Source organism: Capra hircus, chromosome 1, assembly GCF_001704415.2.
Source record: "Capra hircus breed San Clemente chromosome 1, ASM170441v1, whole genome shotgun sequence".
Classification (NCBI taxonomy): Eukaryota; Metazoa; Chordata; class Mammalia; order Artiodactyla; family Bovidae; genus Capra; species Capra hircus.
In genome coordinates, this window is record NC_030808.1 from 63,917,405 (window position 1) to 63,941,111 (window position 23,707).

A 23,707-nucleotide genomic window follows, 5' to 3' on the forward strand; every position below is an offset into this window, starting at 1 on the left:
GTCAACAAAGAGAACCCCACCAGGACTTAAACCCACTCTTGCCCCATGCACTCCAATGCCAGTCAAAAAAACAAAATAAAACAAAAGATAATGAGTACTGTCAGGCAACTCCACTGATCTCTCTGTAACAATAAGGCCAACCAAAGACTAAAGATGAGGAGGACTGGAAGGAAAGCAGACACACAAAAGGTACCATGTCAAGTGATATATGAGATGTGTTCAGAAATGAATGAGTTATTCAAGGGCCATACAAACAAATCAATCTCTTTACTAGAGAGGCGCACCTCTCCTCTGTATATTAGTCAAATATACTAACACATGAAAGATCACATCACCTTGTTTATGGATACATTTAATATCCCTTGCCCTTCCCACCTTTCAAAACATAATAGTATACAAAATATAAAATATCTTAAATATTTATAAAAATCGCAAGAAAAAAATAGAACGTATGAAAATATTTTTATCTGAGTTCTCCCTCATTGTCGAGAGGCAGCTTAGTTTGCCTTGAGTTCATAACTGTTGAGCGGATAGGAGTATGCCCTGCCTAATACTATTCTGTCCCGGAGGAGCTTAAATAAAACATAGTAGTTGCAGAAGAGGATGAGAGCCATGGAAAGTGTGTGGTTCCACTTCTCTGACCGCAGCAAGGAATAGAGCTGGTAGAAGACAACACTGCCCTCAATAAGGATAAGCAGATTTAACAGCCTTAATGGACGATGAAACAGGAACTGTAAGGAAGTTAAAAAGCAAAATGTTATTTCATAGAGAAGATGGCAGTTATTCTCACATTTTTTTCTAAAATCATTTTACAGTTATAGGCTCCTATGTACACTAACAAGTAGATCTGCTTATTGAATGTCAATCAGGCTATTTCTTGCTATACAGATCCAAACCCATTCTTTTTTGCTCAAGGTATAATGAAATATATTTTATTTCAATACCCCTGAGACACAGAAAGGGATTTATCCAAAAGAACTCTTTCTCAAAAAAAAAAAACAAAGTTTTTCCTAGATTATATCTTATCTCAAATATTTCACTTGAGATAACCACTTAAAATGCAACTGCTTAAAAATGTAAAAATCATTGGTTTGTGGGCTGATCTAAGACATAAACACCTACACTAGACAAGTCTGGAGGGAGGGGTGGTAATATAAGTTGAAATATCAATACAGTAATTTCTTAATTTCTTAAACTGTTACCCACCAAGCTGCTTTCTTTTGCCCAGTTGTTCTGGATATTGAGAAGTAGGGTATACAAAGACAGAACATTAAAGAAGGAAGGAAAAATTAGTTAGAATTAAGAGACTGGCTAAACACAGTGCTCCAAGTTCATCACTCTAAGAGGCTGAATCCTAGTTGACTAATAAAAATGTATTATGAATAGAAGACAGTGGTCACAGACTGCAAACTGTGCTAATGGTAATATATCAGATCTAAAGGAATAATTTAGACCTCAGGGCTCAAATCTGAGAATAAAGCCAAATAAATCATCACAACAGCTCTGAAAGGTTTAACTGGGTTCTCGGGATTCTTCTGCAGGAGAAAGAACATGTTTACCCTGGATTTTATTACATGATTTCCAGTAATACCATGTATAATACTGGCTCAGAATTAACATTCTAAAAAAAAAAATCAAGCAATTTCAGATTCTGTGGCAATTATACCAAATATAATTAAATGCGTAGGTAGGCTATAAACTGAATGAGTAAAAATGTGAGGACAGCCACAGTTACAGGTAGCAGGCCCATTCTAAACTTCGGTGTGCCTTAAGAATCATTTCCGAATATGTAAATAATGCAAATTCCTAGGATTCTTCAGAGATCTGACTAAGGGACCCACCCACCACTCTGAGAAGCACTGATTTACTGTTTGGTCACACAAGATCAGTAATAAGTTCCTTAATCTTTCTTCTATGGTTTCCACCTGATTCTTCAGCTGTCCAACACTAGCAGGGAAAATACTTATTTTTCAAGCAGGAAATTTTAATAAATTATCTGGTTACTGTTGGCTTCCAGGGGACCATAATGGCCAACAAATGCTATTAACAGCCTGTGGAATTCAGCTGGCTGAATGAAATATTCTGTGTAGAAACCAGATGTTTGTGCAGTTATAACCTAAGTCCACTCCTTCATCTTAAGGCAATCCCACAGGAGTCAAAGAGATTGTTGCAGTTCCCTCATTCAAAGGCCTTCCACCTCGGCCCACCCACCCCTGTTTATAAGCATCCTGCCCTGATGCAAGTTTCCAGTATTTAACGAAAAAGTCCTAAGTAGTGAACACTCGCAGAACCAGAACATCCAAGCACTCTCAAGGAACTGGGAGGGATGAAGGGAGGGATGGGAGGGAGAAAGGGATTCAAGTATCAAATGAACGAATGAATGAATAAAATCTCCCAATTCTTTTTCAGAATATGATCTCCATTCAAAGGCAATGCACTGCACTTTGGGCATTTGACTGAAAACAGTTCCCTGCATGGACCTCCTATTCCCCACTCCCATTAATCAGTTTGTCTTTCTTTAATAAGTAAATATTTCTCCCTCCTAGAGCCAGAATTTCTGGAAAACTGAAAGATCAAACAGAACATAACCCAAGAAATAAATCGAATGGGACAGAAACTGGCTTTAGTGGGTATCTATTGCTTTTTTCCTTTCAAACTTTTAAGCCTTTTTTCCTTTTAATTCGAAAAAGACCACAGATCATGTCCTCTGCCTGTGTTTCAAAGGGGAAGTCTAAGTATTTTAAGGAGATGATAAACATGAGAAACACCAAAAACTAAAATCATCACATTATTACTATATTAAATATTGCGTAATGATACATAGATATAATAGGGATACCGCTAAACCAAACTATTACAAAATTAAAGACTGTAAGATGAAAATGGAAGTCTTAAATAATTGTGTACTTCTTGCAAGTAATACTAGACTCAACAAATTCCACTGTAACTAGAGAAACCAGTCAAGCTATTAAAGTTGAGATACTGGCATTTCACCTTCAATCTGTCTTTCAGAAGTATTCCCAAAGGACAGAGGCCATTACAGTAGTGAAATAATTACCCTGTATTAATGTCCTGCTGCTGCTGTTGCTAAGTCACTTCCTAGTATGTACTATACTCTGCGCTAGATGTTCACACACAGAGTGGCCTCCTAACACTCCTAAGCTTATGTTTGAAAAGAAATAAGCAGTACTTGCATAAAAGCGGGCATGGGATACATCTGAAGGCACCGCCACGTTGTAAGGCCCCACGGCTCTATATAAGCATCTGCTGTGTCGCACCAACACCCCTTGAGGCCATATTGTATTTTCTGACCAACTAAGGGAGAAAGAAATGCAATGTTAGCATATTGGCAATTACAGATAAGAGAGTGTCTGGCAAAACCAGCTATGTTTCTATGGAAAGGATTAAGTATTCAAGTCTTCATCTGCCTGAATTCTGAAAAGACAGTAACATGGTCAGACTGGAAGGAGTTAGAAAGGATTTATTACAACTTCACTGCTATATTTAAAGAGAAAAGTTAACTGCAAAGTTAACTCAGTGTCAAAGACTTAAGAGGCTCAGGAGAACAAGCAGAAACAAATGTGTAAGGCATCTATGAGCCAGAAAATCAAGTGGACTGTCACCTCAATCCCAAGTGAGCAGAGTCCACTGGTGGAAATGCTTGAGGGACAAACAAGAGGAGAGTGGATGGTAACAAGAAGAGTGGAGACATTAACACATTATCGAACTAGCGTGACATTTACTGCAGAATTACATCCCACACGCTACAGAAAATCTACTCATTTATCACACATTCCAAGTGCTTCATATTATGAGAAGCAATACAGAGACACACAAGGTACCAACACACAGACTTTTTACTGCTTTCCTGGTTTATTTTTATAGAGGTTTCTCTAGGAAAAAGAAGTTACGGAAGAAGCTTCACTCTTTCCAGCACCAACATAATGGAGTTGGGGTGGGGATGGGGGATCTTCAGGTTAAACTTTTTGTAAAAAAATCTTAAGTTAATTCATCTCTTCCTGATTTTGGAAAGGTTAGTTTCCTAGGGTAAGAACTGGGACAGCATTTTAAATATGTTAAAGAAAAAAAAAAGTCTAGCACCCTGAAGCTTTCCCAGTTCAGAAAATGTTCCATCAGCCTTGCTCACACTTACCAGCATTAAAGTGAAGACACACCTCATGGCCATGTGCCATCAGGAGCCTGAAGATGTACAGTACTAGCACTGTGCATTGGATTTTCAATTTTTATTGAAATCTGTCCTTTGCCCACAGTCAGGTTTCTTTTCAGCCTGGCCCAATCTCTTTCAGTTCCTGGGCTTGAAGGCCTGTGCTAATCTGTATCAGACATCAAGGCAAATAATTGAAGGGAGCACTCTGAGGGGAAGAGGGGAAGGGAATGTCACCTTTAATTAGGACACCTTTAATTTCCTAATTTAATTAGGAAAGAATTTCTAGGTGATGAAATTTGTGAAATGTTCAAATTATAAAAGGGAGGAAGATGAAGATGGTCCAGGTCTGAGAGAAAGGCATGATGAAGGTCTCAGAAGCAAGACAATAAAAGGATTCTAAAGTCAGTCATTTTGGATCATAGGGACCATGCAGAGAAATGACTGACAGGGGGACACAATGAAAGGAATACTCAGAAAGAACTCAATTAGGGACAGTTTTCATTTGAATATAGGAAAAGCAGAGCAACATTCATTAGTGAGTTTAGGAAAAGAAATGCACAAAGATGCAGGCTAATACAACAACAAAACAAAGAAAAAACCAAAAATAAATAAACAAAAAATAAAAATGCTGGCTAGGAAAATTACTAGAGCAAATTTACATTTATTAGAGAGAAAAGATGAGAGAAGCAAAGTCCAGCTGCCTAAGACAATTAGCTAGCAGCTATTTGGCTGTGGCAATGAAAACAAGAAGATGAATCTCACAGTCTTCTAAAGAAAATTAAAAATATATCATGAGTCTTTGAATTTGGGCAAACGGTTAAGACTGAAAGAAAACTCCAAGATGATAGTTTGGGAAACAAATTACACACTCTAGAGTGACTGGGCAGTTGAAAGGTAGAAGGCATTTGAGGAGGGACTGGGGATGGTGGTGGAAATGAGTTAATGTTCCCTGCTTTCAGTTTAGAGTGATGACAAGCACCCATGTGGGCAAAAACTAAAAATTAAATGTTCAAAGCCAAGAACAAGAATGACATACAAAGCAAATAAACATGGTCAGCAGCATGTAAAAAGGTGTTAAATGGTTTTATCTTCTAACCCACTTACATGTGCTGTGGAGCATTGCTGTAGGAGCCGTGTTCAAGCTTCTGCCACTTGCCCAGGTGAGCAGCTGATTTATGCAGCAAATCACAGTACTTGGATGGCAGCAGCTGTGTGGTGAGCATGACAAAAGCATTGATCCACACCATAATGAGGTGCTCACATGACCAGCGCATGTCATAGTACTGGGTACTCTGGAAGAGATTAGCAGAGAGAGAAATGATCATGTGCCGGTGAGCAAGAAGGCAGGGACGGGTGTGTGTACATACACCCTGCAGACAATGCCACTCTGAGTCACACATGCATTCGCTGTCCTGCTGTCCGTGCAGAAAGTTCAAGAGCAGAGTCCTCCAAAATCCTGCAACCTGACTTTCTGGCCGCATGAGCTAGGGCTGGGAGGGAGAGGCAATGATACTTGAGGTCCTTCCTTTCTAGAAGAAGTGAACGCTCTCTGTGGATGACCACTCCAGCTGCAGACGTGCTGCTCAATGGGTGAAGGAAGGGCACTAAAATGACCCAGAAGATTTTGGGCCCAAGTGACATCCAGACCATTTTTCTCTTCTACCAAAATAAAGTTTAAATAAAGGTTAGATTAAATTCAAGGAAACTCCTGATGCCCATGTTAAGATCAACCATGGTAGGCTGTATTTTACTGAAACTTCAGTCCTCTTACGCTACCATATACTGATTCTAAGTACAAGTTTATTCTCTCCAGAAACGGGGGGTGGGGGAAATCTAAAAAAAAGAAAGAAAGAAAGAAAACAAGAGGGGACCATCACGGGTGCATCACAGATATGGAAATATCTATCCACCAACCAGGTATTGGTGCACTCCAGATGCAGCCGAACTCCACCATCCAGGCTGCCGAAGGGGAGACAGAGAAAAGGGGGATTAAGTAAGAAATACCCAGTTTATGTTATCCACACACAAATCTAGGAAGCACAGAAAAGCACATAAACACTTACCTTCACAAAACACAGGGGAAGAAACGCAACATAGTAGGCACTGAAGAGAGAGTTGAAGAGAACTTCCTTGATCCTGTGGTTGAAATCTGCTTTCAGACATTCCACTTCATTGCGAATGAGGTCAGGAGACAGTGGGCAGCTGTGGGTGGGGATGGGCGTGGCATTATTAAACTGTTCTTTTAGAGACTCCAGCAATAAGGAGAGGAAGTCCTTGGATTTTGCCAAGCCACCCACAGTTGAGGCACTTTCCTCTACTGCCTGGTGCTGGACCACATAGGGAAAGTCTGTGAGAAGGAGATGAGCTCTACTATCTTGGTGGAAACAGCAGAGAGGAACATAAACACCAAACCTGTAGAAAGACAGGAGTATGAAAATGAGATCACAGATACCACCTAATATCAGATCTCATAACTATGTCAGTAAAATAGTCACGATTCTTCAGAATGAACCTAATATAACGGGGACTTGGCTGATGGCAAATTCATTATCTGGGAAGCTCTTTAATTTCTTCCCACAAAGGCAATATATATTCACTGTAGGATAAGAAACCACAAAAAAATCATGACAATTACCTAGAAATCATCATTTTTATAATTTTTACAATTAGGTGCATAGGCTTTATATTTTTTCTATGTTTAGCTTCACACAGTATAAACTGTTTTGTATAGTACTGTTTTAACTTTGGGTGTGTGATTTTGTAGCTTGTATGTATGGAGTATTTTCTCGTGTCATTAAATGTTTTTGTTAACAATTCTAAAAGGTACTACAGTGTCCTCATATAGCTATACCATACTTTATCTGTTTCTCTCTTGTTAGAAACACACTATTTCTTATTTCCCACTATCGTAATTACCAATGGAGTAAATAATTTCCCACACACATCTTTGTGTACATCTGGTATTTTCTGAAGGGTTGCCTTTTACTTCCAGTTTTCTCTTTTTAGTGACGGGGCTCCCTTGCCTCCCCACAACATCACCCATATCACCACCCTAGTTCCCCTTGGTTATTTTTCTCCACTGAACTGGTAAGATCATGTATTTTACATGTTTATTAGGTTTTTTATTTGGTGTTTTTTTCCATTGGTCTAACCTCCCCTTACTAGAATGTAAAAAGCTCCAGGAACCAGAGATTTTAGTCTGTTTATTAGTTCACTGCTATATATATCCTTGATATCTATAATGAAGGCTGAAACATAGCAGGCACTAAATAAATACCTGATAAGATTAATAAAAACAATTCAGAAGTACAATAGATACATTTTTACAGGTAAAATTACTTGGCTAGAGAACTAAAAATTTGTGAGACTTTTCATAACTTCTTATAGTTACTCGAAACTTTGGTTCCTTAAAAACATTTTAAACACTTCCCTAAGTCTTAAGAAACTTCCACATTGTAACCTAGGTCTGTATTATAAATAAAGTGGTCATTTCACTGATATAAATTTAGATATTAAAAATAGCAAATAAAAAGACATCTTATTTAATTATAAATTATTTTTTTTTAATTAACAAATGTCACTTGTTCATAGTTCCCTATAGAGGGAGAGAGGATGAGTTTATTACCAATTAAGAGGATGGTGAGCAGCAGCTCTGGGATCCAAAGTGAATGTGCCCTGGAGCAGCAGAATGGGAGGAGAGTAAACGCAAAATATCAGGCAAAACTCACTCATGGGCAAAACTGCAAAAGCTAGAGAAGGCTGCAAGTTCAATACTGCTGAAACCGCACATGCAGGAGGTGGCGGTGAGAGCTGGGGTGTGTAGTAGATTGCAATGATGGCCCCATTTCTTTGCCCTTCCCAGTAGTTTCACCCACTGTCATTAACTGCACAGCCCTCCTTCCACGTGTGCTGTGACCCTGCCTGATCTCCGCGCTGGGCTCAACAGTGTGATCTGTTTTGGCCAATGGGATGTCAGCAGACACACTAGGATGAGAAACTTTAAATGGGCGTGTACATTCAGGCTTGTTCTTTTGCCACTCTGTCGGTTTCACGTGACCATGTCCAGAGAAGGTTGCCAGAACATGAGAGACGCATGGAACAGGGCTTACTTGTCCTAGCTGCCTGAACAGACAGCAATCAATCTCAAACATGTGACTGAACCCAGCTAAGATAAGATTGGGAGAGCCTCTTAACTTCCAGCTGATCCCAACATATGCACAATAAATACATAGAGTGGTATGTATGCTACCACAGCTCTGCGGATGTTTGTTACAGCATCATATGTCAACAGATAACTGATACAGGGTAGCATCAAAGGCTTAGAGCATGAAGAGTTTTGGGAAGTACAAAAATGATTCATTAAAGAATTTTAAAGAGGGTTAGTAAATATATTTAGACATAAAATTTGTTTGAATTACATGCTTATTTCATTCTTTTACAAGGGTATGGACAGCCTCCAAAAATAAGCTTCTTTACATATCTAAAAAGAAATGAAAACGTTTGCTAGTCATTCTGATGATGGTAATCCTCTTCAGTCTAGCCAAAATATTCATTGATACATCCATATATTAGCCTTTCAAGTTAGATATAGGTAATCTTCTAAATGATTCAATCAGATATTGCTGATAAACAGAATAACTAAATAATTTGTTTTCAACTCAAACAGGTGAAATGTTAATCTAGAAATACAGAAACAACTGATGTAAAATATACACCTTATAAGGAATCTGAATCATGAAAAATGAAGTTTATAACAAGAAAATTCATTCTGTATGAACCAAGTTGATGAGTGCTTTAAATAATTGTTTAAGCATTATAATTAGAACCTTACAGAGTACAACCAATATAAAGACTGTTCCTGCCACAAAGTCAGACTTGGCCACACAGTCTCTGAGTATGTCTTTATTGTATACAGGCACGACACATATAAATTCAGGCTTATGTTATAGCATCCTAAATGGTATAAAGCAATGATTCTCAAATTTGAGCTAGCATCAGAATCAGCTGGAGGACTTGTCTTAAAAGACAAATCGCTGGGCCATACTTTCTAGAGTTTCTGTTTCAGTTTGGTGTTGATTCTGAGAATTTCTATTTCTAACATATTTCTAGGAGGTAGTGATGCTCTTGTTCTGGGAGCCACATTTTGAGAACTACTGAATTTAGAGTAATGGTTAAGACAATGGCTCTGGAATCAAAAAGACCTGGGTCTTTCTCATTAATTGTCTAACCGTAGGAAAATTTTTCACCTGCTTAATCTGTCTTTACCTATGTCAAAAATTGCTAATTGTCTGCCAATAGCTACTGTTCTGTTCTTCCAAAGCAACAACAGAAATGTTAGTTGAGATACAGCTCCCCTGCTAAAGATTCAGTTTTGCAGACTCCCTTACAATGTATTCTACTAGGGAAAGTGGAGCAAAAAGATAACAGAAGCTTGAGTCCTGACACCATGGAGCTACTACAACTATCCACCGTAACTTAAATACACACTGTACAGGAGGGAGGAATAAATTTCTAACTTTTTAAAGCCTCTAGTATATTAGATCTGTTATAGCAGATTAAATATACTACTTCCTGGGAGATTGTAATGATTTCATGAGGTGATGTTTATAAGCACCACCTAGCCCAACACTTAACACACAATAAGAGTTGAATAAATGATAGCTATCTGTTACATCTAATGAAGGTTTTAGCCAAATGAATACAAATTAAAAAACAATGCAACATATTTAGTCTAATAAGGCAATATCTACAATAAAACACCACAATTCAACCATCAGAATGGCTAAAATTTTTCAAATGGAAAACATCTAATGCCAACAAAACTTTGTAGCTGTCAGACTCTTACAGTACTGGTGAAAGGATAAAATGATACCACTTCTTTGGGAAAAAGTCTGACAGACTCTTATTAAACTAAATATACTCCTACCTTGTGGCCTAGCAATGCCACTCCTACATATAACTCTCCCAAGAGAATGTAAAGGTAGCTTTACAAAAAGAGACTTGTATAAGAATGTGTATAATAGTTTTTTTTTTTAAGAGAAGTCAAAAACTAGAAACAATCCTGATGTCAAACAAGAGGAAAATAAACTGTGATATATTTATGCAGTGAACTATTACTGATGATATGTAACCCAGACAAAACTCAAAAACAACATGCTGAGTCAAAGATGGCTTGAAAGTGTACATACTGTACAATTCCAGTTATATGACATTCTAGAACTGGCAACCTAATCTATGGTGGGGGAAAAAAATAATCAAAACAGTGGTTGGCTCTGGGATGCAAAGGGTGGAGTCTGACTGGAAAGGGACATGAAAGAATCTCTGGAGTAATGGTGCCATTCCATACTGGGATGAGGTTTTGATTTACACAGGTATATGCATTTATCAAAACTCAGCAAATGTACACAAGATTTGTGAATTTCACTGTATATGAATTTTATATGGCAAATAAAGCTAATGAAAATCTTCTCCATTGGTACTGCTCAGGAACACTCTTAGTTTGTATCTATTGCCCTAACTGTATTCCAGTTTAGAAAATAAATTATATGGTCACCCTACCCACTGATTTTTTCCAATTGCCTAAACTTCAGATTTGCATTGAAGAATTTCATTTCCCTCCCTTTTATACCATCATCTGGCATGACCCAAATAATTTCTTAAGACTTACTAATAAAATCGTAAAATTGCAGTACTCACGGGTAGCCAAGGAAAAGGAGATTGAGGACTGAATGGCTTCGGAAGAGATTGACGAGGGTCCAACAAAGTACCCATCCACACAAAGTAAGTAGCACCAAGCGAGCTGATATCAGAACCACGTAGTGAATCATTGATGATGCACCCGCCTTAGTGGCCTATAAGTTTGGAAGCACCAAAAATAAAAGTTTATAAATGACCTTACTCAAAAGCAATGTGACTCCAGTAAGGACTTAGTAAATTTAGAGGAAGATAAAGTGGGGCGGGGGGAAGGAAAGGAGAAAAACTGCCCATCCTGCCTTATTTTCCTCTTTCTTGAAGATTCAGATCACTCCAGGCAGTTAGCTGTTTCCTCCTTATATTCCCATAGTGCCTCACACAGGCCTCCACACAAGTTCTTATGAAACTAATGTATTTACATTGGGGCTTCTCAAAGTATGTTCCATTAACCACACTCATCAGAATCACTGGGGCTGCTCACTGCACATGCAAATTCCTACTTGCTTTCATCATCAGGTATAGGGAATAAACTCACAAGTTAAGGAACCTGTATTTTAACAACCCATCAAGTGATTTTTATATACATAAAAATAGTGAGCCACTACTTTCCACTTTCATGCATTGGAGAAGGAAATGGCAACCCACTCCAGTGTTCTTGCCTGGAGAATCCCAGGGACAGGGGGGCCTGGTGGGCTGCCATCTATGGGGTGGCACAGAGTTGGACATGACTGAAGCGACTTAGCAGCAGGAGCAGCAGCACTTTGACTCCAGACTAGTTGGTAATGGCCTCAACAGCAGCAACAGTGTTTCTATTTTTCTTTGAATCTTCCCCCTAATATGCTTGCTGAATTAATGTTTAATAAATTATGGAAACTTCAAAAATAATGAGATATTCTTTGACAAATCCCTATATAAATAGAAGTTGTTTTTTTTTTTTACTTTAGCAAACATGAAAATAATCCATGGTCCTTACTTCTAGATCTTCACATCACAGCTGTTCAAACACTCTTCTCCTGAATCTTTAAAACTGATTAAATATAGTAAGAAACCATAGTTGTCTAAACATGAGGCTCTGCAATGTCATTTTCTTACAAACTGAACCAGGAAGGAGAGAATGAGTGAAATGCAGGGGGGAATATAAGCTTTGGAACAGCAATGTCAGAACTCAGAAAATCAATTCTCTGGAGTCAATAGCACATGGAAAAGGAGGAGTTTTCCAGGTACCTCCTATGTATCCATTTCTTAGTTCACCCAACATGCTATCAATACACAGCATAAATAATATACACACAATATATGCTGTTTGTGTAGTTACTTATAAAAGCACAGAAGCAGTTGATTAATACTACTGCCTGAGCCTCAAAACTGTGAAGTAGGCTCAAGCTGTTCTCAGTAACAGCATGGCAAATAGTTGCATATTATTCCCAATACATACTTCATGCCAGTATGTACCTCATGTGTCAAACTCAAGAGAAGGCATTTAAGCCACTGGAATTACTTCAGTGCCTCCACTCTCAAATGTTTAGGGTTAGTTAACAACAACAACAAAAAGGTTGTTTCTGCCTAGTGTCAGCATAGCAGCAGAATCTGAATGTATTTATAATTTCTGCCATATTCCAGAGCCCAAGCTCTTAACCACAAAGCTAGTGGAGGTGATGGAATTCCAGTGGAGCGATTTCAAGTTCTAAAAGATGATGCTGTTAAAGTGCTGCACTCAATATGTCAACATATTTGGAAAACTTAGCAGTGGCCACAGGACTAGAAAAGGTCAGTTTTTATTCCAATCCCAAAGAAGGGCAATGCCAAAGAATGCTCAAAGTACTGTACAATTGTGTTAGTTTCACATGCTAGCAAGGTAATGCTCAAAATCCTTCAAGCTAGGCTTCAACAGTACATGAACTGAGAACTTTCAGATGTACAAGCTGGTTTTAGAAAAGGCAGAGGAATCAGAGATCAAATTGCCAACATCCACTGGATCATAGAAAAAGCAAGGGAATTCCAGAAAAACATCTAACTTTTGCTTCATTAATTACTCTAAAGACTTTAACCGTGTGGATCATAACAAACTGGAAAATTCTTCAGAGGTGGGAATACCAGACCATCTTACCTGTCTCTTGAGAAACCTGTATGCAGGTCAAGAAGCAACAGTTAGAACCAGACATGGAACAACAGACTGGTTCAAAATTGAGAAAGGAGCTTGTCAAGGCTGTATATTGCCACCCTGCTTATTTAACTTCTATGCAGAATACATCATACAAAATTCGGGGCTGGATGAAGCACAAGCTGGAATCGAGATTGCCGGAAGAAAGATCAACAACCTCAGATATGCAAATAACACCACTCTAATGGCAGAAAGTGAAGGGAACTAAGGAACCTCCTGATGAGGGTGAAAGAGGAGAGTGAAGAGGCTGGCTTAAAACTTAACATTCAAAAAACCAAGATCATGGCATCTGGTCCCATTACTTCAGGGCAAATAGATGGGGAGAAAGAGGAAGCATTGACAGATTTAATTTGGGGGGGGGGCTCTAAAATCACTGCAGAAGGTGAATTCACCCATGAAAATTTTTTTCCTTGGAAGGAAAGCTATGACCAATCTAGATAGAGTATTAAAAAGCAGAAATATCACTTTGCTAATAAAGGCCCACATAGTTAAAGCTATGGTTTTTCCAGTGGTCAATGCATGGATGTGAGAGTGGACCATAAAAAAGGCTGAGTGCCAAAGAATTGATGCTTTTGAACTGTGGTGCTGGAGAAGACTCTGGAGAGTCCCGTGGACTGCAAGGAAAACAAACCAGCCAATCCTAAAGGAAATCAACCTTGAATATTCATTGGGAGGACTGATGCAGAAACTAAACCTTCAATACTTTGGCCAGCTTATGCAAAGAGCCTCCTCATTGGAAAAGACTCTGATACTAGGAAAGACCGAGGGCAAGAGGAGAAGGGGGCAACAGAGGACGAGACGGTTGGGTGGCATCACCGACACAATGGCATGTGTTTGAGCAAGCTCCAGGGGATAGTGAAGGACAAGGAAGCCTGGAATGCTGCAATCCATGAGGTTGCAAAGAGCTGGACACTGTTTAGTGACTAAACAACAATGAACTCTCTACAGTCATGCAAAAGCTCTTAAAACTATTCTTAAGTAAAAGAAACAATAGAGTTTTTCGAGGTATAGACCTTGTAGTTCCAAAGTAGAAACCTCTGTTTATGAAGGGCTTACACACTAACTAGAAGGGTTTACGTACTAATCTGGCATACACAAGCACCATTTCTAAGTAACTGAAAAGATGAAACAAAATTAATCCTTGCCTCTTTTAACAGATGTAAACATAAAATCCCACTGAGTTCTCTAAAGAAAGAAGAGACTTTCTCAAACATCCAAAAGCAAGAACCTAATTTCATGACCTAAAGAAGGACCTTGGGATTTAAAAATCATAGATAGCCTTTCTCACCATAAAAAACCTGCACTCTTACTATCAATGTTTTAAAGTTAACTTCAAATAGCTTTCAGATTATGACTTAACTATCTACAATTATTCTGTGCTCACAAAAATAAAGTTCCTGAAAATCAGAGCCTGCAGACACAGACTTCCCATGTATGTTTTAGAAGAAAAGAGTTGACCCTAAGTTAGCTGTGATTATAGCAATGATTTATTCAAAATCATTGAATGAAAACAAATTAAAACAGTTAAAAACAAATTAAAATTATTAGCCATTTTAGCTAAGTTAACATTTTTTGTTTTTGTATTCATTTATAGAGTACAAAATGGCAACCCACTCCAGTGTTCTTGCCTGGAGAATCCCAGGGATGGTGGGCTGCCGTCTATGGGGTCACACAAAGTCGGACACAACTGAAGCAACTTAGCAGCAGCAGCAGCATAGGGCATAAGATAAAATTTTAAAAAACACATTTATCTTCTTCACTGGGGTTTACAAATATAAAATAATTATTTTAACAATGGCCATTTCATAAAAAGATCATATTAATGTTAACATCGTCTTTTTAATTAATTAGGTTAGTCCTATGCAAATGTGGATGCTGTCTTTTAAAAATTCTAAGTTTTAATAAACTCAAATGTCTCTTGCTAGCAACTCCACAAATGGTATATAAATAATTCCAAGTGAATGTTACTTGAATCACTGTTTTAGATGCAACCTTCCCTAGTAACAATTACATAAAATCCATCGTATTTTTACTGTAACTATCAAAATTAGAAAGATTATACTGAAGGACTCAGAAGCTAGAATTAAGTTCCTACTGGACAAATAAAATTTCTAACAGCTGAATTAGTATATCACACTTGAACTTTGAATATATTATGAGAAAACCTTTTAAAAAAAACTGGCACAGTTCACGTGAAAGTAAAGAAATTAGTTATAACAGCATTTAAATTATACTTTGACACTTCACATTTTCAACCTGAACACATCCTAGTGACCAGCTCTAGCTACAATTGATAGAATACAGTGAATGAGCTGTTACCTCTGAGATGAGGGCCCATACAAGCCTCCTTGCAAGCATCACTGTGATGAATGCTGCCAGGTGGTAATCAATGAGATGAAAATTCTGTAAGAGAAACAAATAACTACATCAGAAAGAAATATGGATATCCAACGGTAACTACTACATGAAGAAGCTTGCCCCCTCAAAAGGTCGTCTTATATCACCTTACATTTACAGACCGCAGCAATTCGGGAGACCTTAAAGAGACTACCTACCTTCTCCTTCTTTCATGACAAATTGCTTTAACTTTTAAAACACTATTTTAAACTATCTGGAATGCAATCTTCTCTGTTCTTGCAAGTTTACTGTATTAAAGGGAAAAGACTGAAGTTTTGGGTTAATAAGTACCAACCTGCAGAATTATGACAAGAATAATTTATCTAAAATGCTATACTTATAATGAGTGTCAAATTTAAATTTCCAGTCTCTAAGAGCTACTGTAGTTGGTCTCTCTTTAAGAAAACTTAAATTAATCTAACTGGGCATCTATTAACCTAAACTCCCTAACTCACTGATACATCAACACATTCAGTCTTTTCCCTTAACTTGATTTAGAAACATGTCTTATGTTGATCTCTTCTTCCTATACAATGACAGCATTACCTACATGATGTGTATGGTTCCTTCTAGTTCTAAGTCTGTATATTTAACTGTAATAATAAAATAAAAAGTCATTAATGGCAAAAAAATTGGATATATTTTAATTTTTATTATCAAAAGGTCTCTAAGTTTCTACAGTTCTCCTTCCAGAATTTCTCAACTCATTCAATAAATAAGAGCTGGGCACCCAGTTTGCTTAAGAAGGGAGGGCAATAACAATAAAGAAGATAACAAGCAAAAGCATTTCAGTTATGTTGCTAGTAAGAAAAAAAACAATAATGACTGGGAAGGGAAGTGTAGAACCAATTTAAACTGGTGATTAGGAAGGATATCTCTAAGAAGGCAACATTTGGCTAAAGGTGGCATTTAGGCTGACAGCTGAATGACAAAAACGCACCAGCCAAGAGAAGACCAGGTGCTGAGCACTCCAGGCAAAGAAAAAGTAATTACATAGCTCTTACTCCTTGGATGAAAAGTTATGACCAACCTAGATTGCATATTCAAAAGCTGAGACATTACTTTGCCGACTAAGGTCCGTCTAGTCAAGGCTATGGTTTCTCCAGTGGTCATGTATGGATGTGAGAGTTGGACTGTGAAGAAGGCTGAACGCCAAAGAATAGATGTTTTTGAACTGTGGTGTTGGAGAAGACTCTTGAGAGTCCCTTGGACTGCAAGGAGATCCAACCAATCCATTCTGACGGAGATCAGCCCTGGGTGTTCTTTGGAAGGAATGATGCTAAAGCTGAAACTGCAGTACTTTGGCCACCTCATGAGAAGAGTTGACTCATTGCAAAAGACTCTGATGCTGGGAGGGATTGGGGGCAGGAGGAGAAGGGGACAACAGACGATGAGATGGCTGGATGGCATCACTGACTCGATGGACGTGAGTCTGAGTGAACTCTGGGAGTTGGTGATAGACAGGGAGGCCTGGAGTGCTGCGATTCATGGGGTCGCAAAGAGTCGGACACGACTGAGCAACTAAACTGAACTGAAGGCAGGAAAATATATGCCTGGTATGTCTCAAAATCATCAAGAAGGCTCAAATGAGGTAATGAGCAATAAAGACTGAGTTTACTTTTTTTTCCTAAGAGGGAGTTATAGGAGTGTTTTAGGCAAAAGATGCCATGATTCTATTTGTATTTTAAAATTCTCATGCTGATTGCTGTGTAGAAAATATATTGTATTGAGGAAAGATCAGTTAAGAAGCTATCACTTTAAATTCAGGTGAGAAAACATGATCACTCAAACAGAGTCAGCAGCAATTAGGAGTTGCCAGATCTGGGATACATTTTAAAGGTAAAGCAGTCAGAATGCCAAGAGAATGAATGGCTTACTGCTTCTCAGACTATTTCCTTTTCTCTAAGTGTTTAGAAAGAAAGAAAGTGAAGTCACTCAGTCGCGTCCGATTCTTTGCAACCCCATGGATTGTAGCCTACCAGGCTCCTCCATCCATGGGATTTTCCAGGCAAGAGTACTGGAGTGGGTTGCCATTTCCTTTTCCAGAGGATCTTCCTGACCCAGGGATCGAACCCAGGTCTCCCACTTTGTAGGCAGACGCTTTACCATCTGAGTCACCAGGGAAGTGTTTCAGTTCAGTTCAGTCGCTCAGTTGTGTCCAACTCTTTGCGACCCCATGAACTGCAGCACACCAGGCCTCCCTGTCCCTCACCAACTCCTGGAGTGTTCAGATCCTAACAATTATTTATCCCCTCTTGAGACTCCTCCATGCTCATCCTACTCCTTTAAAATAATGTAAGCAAATTCACTACATCCCCTAGCTAATGTCTGGGGGTCTTATTTATATGTATCACCAGTCCATTTAAGACATTTTTTTATAAAAAAAAATTTAAGTGCCTAAGGTATTTCGTTGTTAAACACACTTATATTGTAAATCATTGAAAAATAGTAATTTACGTTTGGTTAACCTTTACAAACCAGAATATTTGATTAATCAGAGCACTCCACTCTTGAATATTCTGAATAACTTCCTATACTACTACTAGTTTGTATTTTTCTTAGGGTTAAGACTAACTCAGATAATTGTTTGATAGTCAGAATGATATTTTACATATTCAGGTGCCCACAGTTTCTTTCTGATAATTAAAATCTGGAAAAGGAAAACCTAACATATAAATTTGACAAGCGTGTGAGTCAGGCATGCCTAATGGAAGAAAGCTTAAAAGAGACAAACCACTAGCTGAAATGTAAATCCCATGGCGAGCGTCCCAGTCAAGCTGTTACGGGCTAGGCTTGAATTCCTTCAGTGGCACGAAGGAATCAGATCTATGGCAGCCCATTCATCTTTAACAGTTCACTGATGCAGGCCTTCAGATTCATGAGCTAAAATCTTATTTGCTATTCCACATATGCTACTTACAGGTCCAGAGTTAAATTTTAAGCTTTGTGTGATCAAGGATTATATGTGACAGATAAGTTAGGCAGCTCACATGACACTCTCCTTAAAGTGTGCCTTCCTCTACTGCAGAGACTGGAAAGCTAAAAACTGCATGCCCAAACTTTCCTGTAACTGAACTCACTAGATTTAATATCTGCCAGCCACAAGGCACCACATAAACTGAGTGAAGCGGGAGAGGGGCAGGGTAAAAGGCACCCACTTTTGGTGCTATGAGTCACAGCAAAGGAAGCATAATTCTAGAGTCAGCAGCTTCCCAACTGTAACAGGAGTGCTGGCTCCTTTCATCTCAAGGCAACATTTGTTACAGACTTTTACAAGAACTCTTGTCAGAAATTGACTAGGAAGTTGTCAGAAGTTGACCCGTAAGAGTTCTGTGATTAACCTGAAAATTCAGTAAGTGAGAAGTTTCCATAGGATGTCAAAGTGGAAACAGTATAATGAACTAACCAAAGGTACTCATGGAGTAAATTAAGAATACATACAGGGAGTAGAGCATAGCAGTCACATGTGATTTTAAGCCAGTTTCATAATCTCTAGGTCTCATATTTCTCACTTATAAAATGGGAATCATAGAGTAATACCTGTTTTCAGAATGAATAAATGAGATAATACTTGCAAATAGCATAGTAAATAGATTAATAAGTATTTGCCAATGTCACTGTTATGATACGGGTATTCAGATTATAGAATTACATAGTGGAAGAAGCCTTAAGATCATCTAATCCAACCTTCTCATTCTGTAACACCATGGCCAAAGAAGGATGAATGAAGTAGGGTTCCTATACTCAATAAACTCATAATCCAGGTAGAAAAAAAAAAAAAACTATTTAAACAAAAGCATATTATTTGGCACTAAATCATTATAATTCTTAAAATAAAGAAACTAAACTTTTCTTCACCTGGTATTAAGCCGAGATGATCAATACGGAAAGAAAATTCTTAACAGTTAATTTTAGGAGCAACCAAGTGATACAAATGTTTAAAATAAATTGTTTATTCCCTTCTCATACAGTCTTGAATATTTTGGTCCACATTTCCTATGTTCACCAGACCAGGGAGACTTTCTAATCATTTAGAAGTCTCAGACAATATAAGCTACCAGGATAATAGTCTTCCTTCTCTTAGAGCACATCTCTATCATCCATCCAAATCTTCCATTGCCAACCACTTACCTACCAGGTCACCTGACTACCCTGAACTGGAATATTACCACAGTGTTCCTAAAAACTGGAAAGAGAGCAGAAGAAACCTACAATATATTTTGATGTACTTCAGCAGAGATAGCTAGTTCTTGCCTCTAGTTTATTTTTGTAACGGAACCCAATTTTATCCGTGGTTAACAGTGAACTCAGCAAAGGGGCCATATTGTCCAGCTTCTCTTATAGTTAGGAGCAGATACATGTCAAAATGATATGAACCTGGTCTAAATGAAAACACTCTCCTTTATGTTTCCCCATGTTCTTTTTCTCTTTCTGGTAATCAGGGACAGATACCATCCACCTTGGATGCAGAGAAAGCTAAATATCAAAACCTTTTTGTGATACTGTTATAATAAATTACTTAAATGTTTTCCATGTTTTCTTTATATTTTTTTCCTATCTCTGGTTATGGACCAAAGCCAGATATTTAACAATTTTATGATATTACATTCTGAAAGTAATCTGTACTTTAATACAAAAACATTTTATTCCACAAAAAATAATTTCTACATGAAAGTTTTCCAACTAGTTTCTCGGCTAAGTAACGTGAAGAACTTAGAGGCCTATTAAGACTTACCAATGAAGTACAAGAGGCAGGATGATTATAAGGATACCACCACACTGTTTTATAGATGTTGATGTACTGAATGAACAGAGCAACCAGCAAGTAGATGAAAAAGAGAAATTCAAAGAGCAGGCTTCCATCCACAGGCAAATCAGGAATTTGGCAATGACGAACAGGACCTGGGGTGATTAAGGCTGTGATAGGTGGGACCGGAAGGCCAATAGCACTACCATTCCTGAAAAGAGAAAACTACAGTTAAATCAAATGGTGATACCTTTCAGTGTCAAAGAGCATAAAGGAGTCCTGCTTCCTTAGTCACCTACACTTTTAACTGTTGGCCTTCCTCAAGACTCTGGGACCTTTCACTCTTCTCTTTTCCCTCTACAACACTCTCTCAGTCATGTAATACGTGGTCACGGCTTCCACTATCTCCTATATGCTGAAAACTAAAATTTCTCTCCATAAAGCTCACTGATGCATTTTAGATCCATGTCATCAAGCTGTCTACTGGGCATCTGTGTTTCTCTTCCTAAAGCCCTGATCATAGTCCATGGCCCACCCAGTTAGCTGCCCAAATCAGAAACCTGGGAATCATATTAGGAATCTTCTGTAAATCACTCTCTAAATCATATATACTCCACTTCATAAATCTTTTTCCAAATTGCACTCTCCTCTCTGAACCCACAGGCTTAGTTCAAGGAGTTGCCATTTTTCACCTGAACCACTGTAGTAATCCCTCTAAATTCAAGTCTATTTTCACCAAATCCTTCAACCTGCCTTTAAACATCTTTCTAAAGTGAAACTCTGATAGTATACTCTCTTGCCTAAAACTCTTCAATGCTCTCTACTGCTAGTAGCATAACCCCAACAATGTTTATTCCTGAGGCTCTCTGCTTAACAGACTAGTCTCATCTCTTATCACTCCTCCACACGCACCCTAAACACTACCCATGCTATCTGCTATCTGTGAATATATATACATATGCTTTGTACACAATATTCCTCTTACCAGCAATGGCCTCTAAAACCACCTTCCCTGACCCTTCACATATACATTTATAGAGAAAATTCGAGACTTTTAAAATAACCAAACAAAACCTCTAAAAGATTACTCTGACTCAATCAAAATCAATTCATCTCTCCTCTGTGCCACTATTACACCTAAACAATGCCTTTATTGCACTTTTCAATTGTTAAATTTTCAAAAAATTGTTACATAATTTCTTCATACTTATGTAACATATGTAACTTTTTGTATACATCTTTTTGTCTATCATCATAATCTTAAGGACAGAGACAGTACTTCTCCTGCTGCTGCTGCTGCTAAGTCACTTCAGTCGTGTCCGACTCTGTGCGACCCCACAGACAGCAGCCCACCAGGCTCCCCCGTCCCTGGGATTCTCCAGGCAAGAACACTGGAGTGGGCTGCCATTTCCTTCTCCAATGCGTGAAAGTGAAGACGCTCAGTCATGTCTGACTCTTAGCGACCCCATGGACTGCAGCCCACCAGGCTCCTCCGTCCATGGGATTTTCCAGGCAAGAGTACTCGAGTGGGGTGCCATTGCCTTCTCCAGGTACTTCTCCTAGTTCACTGTAATTATTTACCTTTAGGTTGAGAAGACAGTAGACCAATACAGTCATGAAAAAGAGGGAGCTCTCTCAAAACACAGATTAAAATGTAGAAATTTTAACCCCTATCTTATTCTTTCTTTTACACTCTCTTATAGGTCACAATGAGCTGGACTATCTAAAATGATAAGATAAGGCTAAAGAATACAATTTCCCATTATTTGTATGCCTGTGAACAGTAAGCGATCTAAGGGTCTATGATGTTAACAGAACAAGGAAAAGAGGCTTCATTTGGCTATTTCCAAAGAAGATCCAAAAGAGGGAATAACATTAGTGTTACCACTTTACTCCAAAATTTCCAAATATAGAATTCTAGCATTAGAATGGGACACTGACAGCACTTAAAGTGACTCATGGGAATATAAACTCTGCTCATTCTGAACCATTCTGAATAGTTAAGAATACCACGGCAGAAACTAGAAGGGGAGAGTTCTAGAAGGGAAGAACAGGGATGGGTAAGGGTTGGAAAAAATTTTTAAAGTTTCTTCCCCTCAATCTCAGAGTACATTGCAATACAGCAAGCTTACCAAGGAGTGGGTTGTGATCTACCACTAGGTCTCAAAACTTCATCTGCTCAATCATAAATTAATCATTAACAAAGCAATGCCCTCTGATCTGTTCTGGGAGCTGGGCCACAGTACTACGCAACTCCAGGAAGTGTTATACATAAAGAATAGGACATGAAAGATTCTCTCTGGAGTTGTTCAAGTTGGTGCACTTGAATGGAGAGAAATAATGCCAGCAACCATTCTATTGCCTCACTCCATTTAATCACAAAATATGGGGAAAAAATTCTGAGGAGTCTCTACTCTAGAACAAGCTAAATATTCTCTAGAACAAATAAAATTTCCTATTCCTCTTCAGTCAAAAGTATATGCTAAACTATTTGTTATGATTTAAAGGTTAAAATAGTTTTCATAGAATTTTCCTAAATAAAGCAGACTAATGTGCTTCTGCCATTAACAAAGTTATTAACACTCTGGGCTTCAAGAAAAATATTCAAAACAAAGCACAAAAGATCTATATCTGTGAAACTACCATATGATCCAGCAATCCCACTCCAGGACATATATCCAGAGAAAACTATAATCCAAAAAGATACAAGCATCCCAATGTTCAGTGCAGCACCATTTACAACAGCCAAGACACGGAAGCAATTAAATGTCCATCGACAGAGGAACAGATAAAGAAGATGTAGTACATAAATACCATGGGATATTACTAAGCCACACAAAAAAAAAGAAATAATGCTATTTGCAACAACATGAACAGACCCAGAGATTATCATACTCATTAAGTCAGACAGAGAAAGACAAGTATTGTATGATAGAGAGCTTATATGTGGAATCTTAAAAAGCTATACATGAACTTATTTACAAAACAGAAAACCACAGATGTAGAAAACAAACTTATGGTTATCAGGGGGAAGTGGAGGGGAGGGATGAACTGGGAAATTAGGATTGACATATACACACTACCATTTATAAAGGAAATAACTAATAAGGACCTACTATACACCACTGGAAACTCTACTCAATACTCTAATGATCTATATGGTTATGGAGTGGATATATGTGTATATATAACTGATTCACTTTGCTGTATAGCAGAAATTAACACAACTTTGTAAATCAACTACTCTCCAATAAAAATTTTTTAAAAAAGGGATTCACTCAATCCTTCTCCCCTCTATTTGGAGAAGTGCCACTCGTCTGAATGCCCATTAAAATTTGGTCCCCAGTTCCCCTATCACATTTATCATTTAACACTGAAATATTCTCTCCCCTGCTGGGCAGTAAGCCACTTGTAATCAGAAATCAAGATGTTAGGGAACCATTGACCAAAACCACCCACCTTCGCATAATAATAACTGCTTACATGAGTTGTCTCAGAACAGGAAATCCCAATAAGGAAAATGATGCTGCTGCTGAAAACT

At 38.2% G+C, this 23,707-nt stretch overlaps 1 protein-coding gene across 2 annotated transcripts in view; it reads right to left on the minus strand.

Moving 5' to 3' along the window:
• Nucleotides 249-23,707, minus strand: part of TMEM39A (transmembrane protein 39A) — a 29,370-nt gene continuing 5,911 nt past the window's right edge. Inside the window, exons 3-9 of one of the 2 annotated variants that reach the window (XM_005674954.3) lie at nucleotides 20,155-20,377; nucleotides 15,342-15,425; nucleotides 10,865-11,019; nucleotides 6,232-6,580; nucleotides 5,273-5,460; nucleotides 3,195-3,315; nucleotides 249-731 (exon numbers count right to left, since the gene is read on the minus strand). In XM_005674954.3, the coding sequence (XP_005675011.1) occupies nucleotides 498-731; nucleotides 3,195-3,315; nucleotides 5,273-5,460; nucleotides 6,232-6,580; nucleotides 10,865-11,019; nucleotides 15,342-15,425; nucleotides 20,155-20,377 (1,354 nt within the window). In that variant the 3' untranslated portion in view covers nucleotides 249-497. The remainder of the gene's footprint in view (nucleotides 732-3,194; nucleotides 3,316-5,272; nucleotides 5,461-6,231; nucleotides 6,581-10,864; nucleotides 11,020-15,341; nucleotides 15,426-20,154; nucleotides 20,378-23,707) is intronic. The other variant, XM_018041693.1, reaches the window with a different exon arrangement.